Raw genomic sequence first — 7,257 nt, 5'->3', positions numbered from 1 at the left:
TACACATCTATGCATCATTACTTGTCCCAGTAAGCCAAGTTGCATATTACTTTGTAATACATGAAAATCTTTAAACAATGTATAAAAACACACAAGGGACTGACACGGTATTTATATCAGGATGAAATTTGTACATAACGTTTCAGAAATCAATGAAAGAATGATTAAATGACTATGTCTCTCACTGTGGCCTATGATGTCAAATAACGAATAACTAACTAATAAGTTACACAAAAACCTAATAATTATTTCACAAAGTCATAATGAATATCGGCATCATATTAAAATCGGCCTACGTAGTAGAACTAATTACTATAAGCCCTGTCATTTAACATTTTTTAACGTAAAATGAATTTACCCAGCATCGACATCGGGTAACAAATGGAAAAAAAAATCAGAAAAAAAACTCATTAATGGATTCAATCTCAACTTCCCCAATGTTTTCTTATGATCTATTTTAAATAACGGGTAGGTGATCAAAACAGCCTTTGTTTGTAGTGTGCCGAATGTATTCAAACAAATAAGACCTCCAGACCTGGCAAGTTTAGTCTTTTTCTATCACAAGAATGTGTCCTTGTTGTCTGTCAGTCGTAATTGTGACGTTAATGATGATAGTCTAAGGCGAATCAGTGTTTTCACCACATAACATCGTTTAAACACTACTTCTCCCTAGTTACGCGTTCTGTATTTGTCCGCTTTAAAGTTATGAAAGTTCATTGACCCGATATCATGGTTTATTTGTGTGATTCCTCCGTTCAGCGTACTATATACCGGCCAAAATCTTTCACGAGGGTTGAGATATCATTTTCCACTTCACCTACCCATGTTTGATTATTTTTCTCCCATACTTATTTGAAAAAATGATGAAATTACACTTGGTTTCCAGCTTTTTCATCGCGTCATGATCCCAGGAACGTCGTTACTGATGACGGGAGAAGACAAGTTCCATTTATCCGTAATGAGAAACGCATTATATGTCTTCGACATCGATTGTCACATGCCGGGTAGAATATCGTCATTATTTCTTTATTGACGCTCTTAGCTGGTTCCCTACAAAAGACATACAAAAAACATTTTCAGCAGTTGATGCTTAAAACTATGTCAAACCAGTTAGGCATTAAGCGAATCTGTACATCTTAAAAAAAACAAATGTTACGCTTATTTGGAATTACTGGCGTTCGTAAACATGAAAACACAATGTGTAGGTGTTAAGTTGAAACAGGTTATGCAGATTATAGACAAATACTTCTGGAAAACTCTCAACAGACATATAGAAATAAATAAAGTAGTAAATTAAATATGACACGATACCTTTGTGGCTATAAATGCTGTGACCAGAGATTCCGTATCCATATCAAATTCTTGCATCGCCAGTAAAATCGTGTTCCTTGTTGGTGGAGGCTGGGTCTCGGTGATGAACGTTTCCAGTAAGGCTTTTACCTTGTCATGAGTCGGTCTGTTTCTATACTGGTCGTCAAAATTGTCTACATCATCTGGCTGGAAACCAAGCTCAAGGAATATGTTGAAGTAGGCTTTAACGCCTATATACCTCGCGATGACTGGGACATCCTTGATGGAGAGTGTTTCCTGTAACCACCCGTCTGGTAACCGCTCGTCTAGAATGATAATGTGACTAACATTACAACTCTACAAGTCAAATGATACCCGTCTTTATCTAAATATGCATATTCTAAGTGTTATATTTAATCTTAACATAACTTGTAACGTAATGTTTTGATATATATAAAGTATCTGTGAGGTGGTTTCCCTGAAATTATGTGGGCTATGCGAAGCAATCTGAGCAGAATAATGTACAAACAAATGTGCTTTAATGCTCAAATATACCAGATGTAACAACCAAAGAAAATATTTTGATACATTTCCAAAAATAAAGAATGATGCTGATGATAGATTAAACCACTACATATTTGGAAGCTTTATTTATCGCAATTGAAAATCAACTACATCTTCCAAAATCGTCGCCTACCAATTTAATATCATTTTTCATATTATATGATATATATTTTTGGTTTAACCTTTATATTCAAGGTTCCTGTTGCATTCAACAATTTCAACCAGCTTTTTGGGGTCCATTCCGTTTTGTCGCATTTCTGCTGCAACTGTTCTGTACGTTAGATCCACCCTTCGTTTGAATAACTGGATTAGAATCTTTGTGATTCGCGGTCGGAACCCTAGATGCTTGTGCTCTTCCATCTCCTGCTCAAGCAACTCACTTGGACAGCCCAATCCTACAAAGAATGTCTGGTAAGCAATTCCGATGTACTTGGACACTCTACCGATCTCTTTAAGCATCAACGTCCTTTCTGGTAAATCAGTTGATAACCCTGCAATGACATGTACTTGTAACTCTGCACATTTTGATTAAAAATCATATTAATAAATGCGACATATTTTATTATGCACGTTTTAATTAACAATGCATGTGCACATACCGATAAATAATACATATTCATTACCATATGAAGCCATATGATTAAGACAATATGATATATAATAAAGGACAAGTGATGCTATCGACAATGAACTTATTGCCATGGAAGATATTACTTGTATATATTCGAGTAAGTATTTCATATAAGAAACATTCCTAGTGTACTCACCAACAGGTAACGTTGTATTCTTATCCACATGAAATATGTAATATTACATTTGATACACATATTTTAGTCATATCATAAAGTCTCCAAAAATGTCGAAAATTGATTAATACAAATACTGCACTGACACACAAATGAAGTGTACACACCTTTTCTGTAGAATCTTCGAACCAGACGTAGATATCTTCTTTTTTATCAATGTTCTGCCATTGATGCCAAAACATTCTAGACGGCCAAACGTCTTTAGTTCGTCTTCCTCTACTATCTTGTCTTTTGCTCTGAAGCGGTAGTCATTGTGGAGGTACAACTGGTAACCGAGGTGACTCTGGTGACTTTGTTGCAAAATTCTCTTTAATAGCTTTTTGAGAATGCTGCATAAGCTTACTCCAACTCGCGCAGTCGACCGTTTGCAATCTAATGTAAACATCGTGACCTTCATTGCATTGTCTTTACAGTGTATGATCATGTTCCAGGCTGCATTTACTTTCAAGCATATCAATCCAAGGTAAATGAACTTCAGTCCATCGTATTCTGGTTCGTGTATTTTCTCGAATCGATGGATACAGGAAGCGATCAGCTTGTCCCATATGGCAATTGGGATGAATGGCTTGTTGAACTTGAGACAAAGAGTTACTGTTGTAGCAGCGTTGTCAAGAATGGGAAGGATGAGCTCTTGGCTAGCGCTCGGTAGCATGCATGGCACAATGAAGTAATTAACCTCAGTGTCTGGATTTGTTTGGATCGGTTTTGCGAGTAGACTGAGGGATTCCATCACGATGCAGAGTGTCTCCAAATGTCTCCTGAATCTTTCTTCATCCCATAGGACTGTGGCGAAATCTAATGGCAAAACGCCTGATTTTGCATATTGTGACCATTGTGCCAACAACTTGTGTGAAAGATTCCGTTTAAATTTGTGGTCAGTGATGACTTGCTTGAAGCCATCAATGATCCACTGGGGTTGGATCACGATGAATGGATGCTTCGTATGCATATTGAAACAAAGGAATGTCCCTGTATATTTCAAAGTCCTGCAATGAAATATCAATCATGGCATGTGTTAACACAATTAGACAACAACAAGAAAGAACAATCATTGATCCTCTTCTAAATGCGTTTTTGACTTCGATGATAACTATGTTGTCATATCAGAATTGCCTGTCACTTATGGTATAGGGTGTATATATAATATGTGTCATCCATCCCAGTCTGTCATAAACCAATTGTAGTGTAAATGTGATGAATTAAAATCCACCACGTGATAGTAATGATTAGGTTAATACTACTTAGGCGACTTCCATTGGTTAAACTAACGGTTTGAAACAATTATTTTAAAAAAAAAACATGTATATGTAATATAATTGTCGTATACAAAATAACCCAATGGAGAGTTTAATCAAAATATATGATTAGTCAAACTAGCCCGGCGAGTACCCATTATGCTGCAACTTTGAAACTAGGATATTGTAAATAGCTTAATTGTTTAACTTACTCTAGGAAAGGGAATATCTCTTCTTCAAGCAGGGGTACTGGTAGGTTGCTGTTGACCTCTAACAATTCGTCATATTTCAAAATAATGCAACCTTTGTTCTTCTGTCGAATAAGCTCAAGCTCCAACGCCACCCATTTGGAGGGAATGGCCTTCCTCCATCGCGATTGCAATGGAGCGATCTGCATGACTTTCTGCCACAATGCTTCATAAGCATCTTGGTTTACTGTTGAATTATGGAGATTAGCTATTGCGAACATTTCCTGGACATGGTTTTCGTTAATTTCATGAACATGGTGTGTTTCCTGTATCCTCTCCAGAACTTCAGCAAATGATTCCCCTGATTTTTTCTTGTGTATAAAACAATGCTTATTGGTATTTTGCCATATGCAGACAGTTAAACCAGTTAATACCAATATACCAGGTGCAAAAACAATCAAGGATCCAATTTTTGACCGATATATGACCGTATAAAACGATAGTTTTTAAATTAATAATATGTTTTACGGTAATGATATATATCAATATCATCTCTAAATGTAACAAAATTAGAGTAAAAATTATGTTGTGTTAGATAACAAAATTATGTAATTAATACCGGGTAATATACAGTACTAGTTATAACAGTCAAAAAACTTGATACGATGTTTCGTATAACACGATAATCAGTGCATACAAAATGAGACATTTATTCTGTGTGTATGTATGACTGCATTTGATGAAACATTAAACTACACACATGTATACATGTGATAAAAGCTCTCACATTTGATGACGAAATGTTTACATTATACTTAATGTACTCACATTTGATGATACTCGATCGAGGTGGGAGCCGACGATGATTATTGGTGGTGATCTGTTATCCTCTGTTTCATTTTCCAGGAAATAAGTTCTAATGTTTTTGAGCCAATACTCTGCGATTTCTGTCAATAAGGATAAGAACACAAAAAGGTATTACTCTAACAATAAGACATCGTTACAGTTATTGAAATTAAAACAGGTGAATGTATAAATGATAAAACTTCAAAATAAAGTATTTTATAAGGTTAAAGTGAACAATTTGAAAAATAATTACCGTAGCCTGTTCTTGATTTTTCTGGATCCAAGCACATGCTGACATCGATCACTAAAACAAACACCATGTTACTGGAAAGAAAACAGTGGTGCGTATTATAAAATACGCGCTCACCGCCGAAATCAAATATGGTGATGAAACCTTTCACCTCCTCATCATCGTTCTCTGGTATATCCCGCATTATCTTGTCGACGACTTCTCGTTGTTCTTCAGGCACCTCTTTCTTACCCTGTGTTACTTTAGGTGTTACCGCTGTGTGATCCAATGTCGATTCTGTATTATAAAGACAATTATCGTATATCACATACGCAAAATACATACTGCAAAACAACTTTCTTTCACCGCTTCTTAATTTAGCGATTTCCATTTCCACACACGTCTGCGAAAATTAATATTCGTGGATTTTAAAACCTATTGGTATTATAATTTAGATGTTAGTTCTCGAAGATACACTTTCGTGAATTTACTTAAATTGGAAAATTCGCGAAAATAGAATTGCACGCGAAAGAAAGGTGGTTGACAGTATACGTTCGGTATTAAGGTACCTGGCTGCAAACATTTCAAAAACACTAACATTTTAATGTAGCAAAATATGAGATAGATATTTGAACCAATAATTCTAGTTTAAACGACAAGCCAACAACACAAAACACTTATTGTTCCGACACATATGTAATTGTTTAATATTTTCATACATAACCATTGTAGAAATTACATTGTTATACAGAAGCAACGATCAAAATCGTATATGTTTGCAAATTATGTTAAACAATCAGCGTAATTGCTTACATAATCCAAGGCATACAAGTGATTACCATAATGTGACATACTATTTTGCATTGTGCAGGTTGTTGAGAAAGATTATAACACATAATTCTTGATACATACAGTATGTATATTTTTTCTTAAAATAGTTTGATTGGATTTAAAATATATATTATTCCACGCATGTCTGTATCTTTGATCACACAGTGGGTAATAATTTACGAATACTTACACTTTATTTTTGTTGTTGTTAAAGGCGGTGTTTCAAGCTAATGTTAAAAAATCCCATAGAAACTGACCACGGTTCAATTTTGTTGAAACTTTGCATATTGAAAGTACTACTAGTTGTCCCTTTAAAATGACACTACTTTTTCCTTTTGTGATTTTAAAAAGGCCCAAAGGGCTTAAATTCTTCGTAGTCATTTTCATTCAAACTACCTGCACTAACAGGCCAAAAAAGGTTAGCATTTGTTAAATATTCTACATTTTTTATTCATAAATCATTTGAGTGGATCGTATACTTTATATGTAAGTCATTTCTTTTAGATTTTTAACGGAAAATTTTGTTTGAAATATTTTTTTTCAATTAACACTCTTTGGAAAAACGAAACATTGTTCTTTGTCATCTCATTTCACCCTGTTACTGGTTTTGTCCACAATTTTACTCCCAATTGAAAATACTCCATGACATTTTCTGTCTATGTGTAAATTAGTTTTAAAATTAAAATCCGGGAAAACAGATTCTGAGTGACTTAAAAATAGAGAGTGCAAGTAGCAACGGATCACTCCTTTGTTACTATACCTAGTTATACATTTCCAGTTTGTGATTCCAGAATCCGATATAAGTGAAAATCAGTGTATAGTAATAATTTTAGATGCTTAATATTATCAGAGGGACGATGGTCCCAAACCACGGATGACCATATTTGTAAAAAGTATTTAAATGAGTATTTGAGAGACTGTATCTCATTGGTGGACCAATCAAAAAACTACAGTACCCGCTTCCGGTTTTGAATAACATCGATCGCCGCCATATTGCCTACGCTTCGTAGTATGCCTAGACTGAGGATAGCATCATAACGTCTTACGTTATGCCAGAAGCCATGCCTGTATCAACAGCTAGCCAAGCGTTAAGTCGTTGAACAGAGGTAAGCGAATGAAACAGTATTTCGAAATCCCTGCGATGTACTGTACAGTTAAGGGACAAGTACAAATGTACCTGTCTCTATACTGTTGTTTTCCTCAAAAAAATAAAATGGACGAAAATTTACCTATGAAAGATGTTGAATATCAATGTTTAATGACACTGC

General features: G+C 35.0%; 1 protein-coding gene across 1 annotated transcript; it reads right to left on the bottom strand.

Annotated features, from left to right (window-relative positions):
* Window positions 1-407: 407 nt before the first annotated feature.
* LOC138311709 (uncharacterized) lies at window positions 408-2,353 on the bottom strand. The gene is made up of 3 exons (XM_069252948.1): window positions 2,037-2,353; window positions 1,312-1,616; window positions 408-1,050 (listed from the first exon to the last, which is right to left on the bottom strand). The coding sequence occupies exons 1-3, from the start codon at window positions 2,311-2,313 to the stop codon at window positions 1,039-1,041; spliced, it is 594 nt and encodes a 197-aa protein (XP_069109049.1). The 5' UTR covers window positions 2,314-2,353; the 3' UTR covers window positions 408-1,038.
* Between the last annotated feature and the right edge of the window lie 4,904 nt (window positions 2,354-7,257).

Source organism: Argopecten irradians, unplaced genomic scaffold (assembly GCF_041381155.1).
Source record: "Argopecten irradians isolate NY unplaced genomic scaffold, Ai_NY scaffold_0091, whole genome shotgun sequence".
Classification (NCBI taxonomy): domain Eukaryota; kingdom Metazoa; phylum Mollusca; class Bivalvia; order Pectinida; family Pectinidae; genus Argopecten; species Argopecten irradians.
The sequence above is the reverse complement of the archived record's forward strand: the minus strand, read 5'-3'. Positions and strand labels throughout refer to the sequence as shown.

Coding starts and splice junctions, on each gene's coding strand:
- LOC138311709 (XM_069252948.1), bottom strand. CDS start 2,313: ATGCTTAAAGAGATCGGTAGAGTGTCCAAGTACATCGGAATTGCTTAC. Junction 1,617..2,036: donor CAGGAACCTTGAATATAAAG/GTTAAACCAAAA, acceptor TTATCATTCTAG/ACGAGCGGTTACCAGACGGG.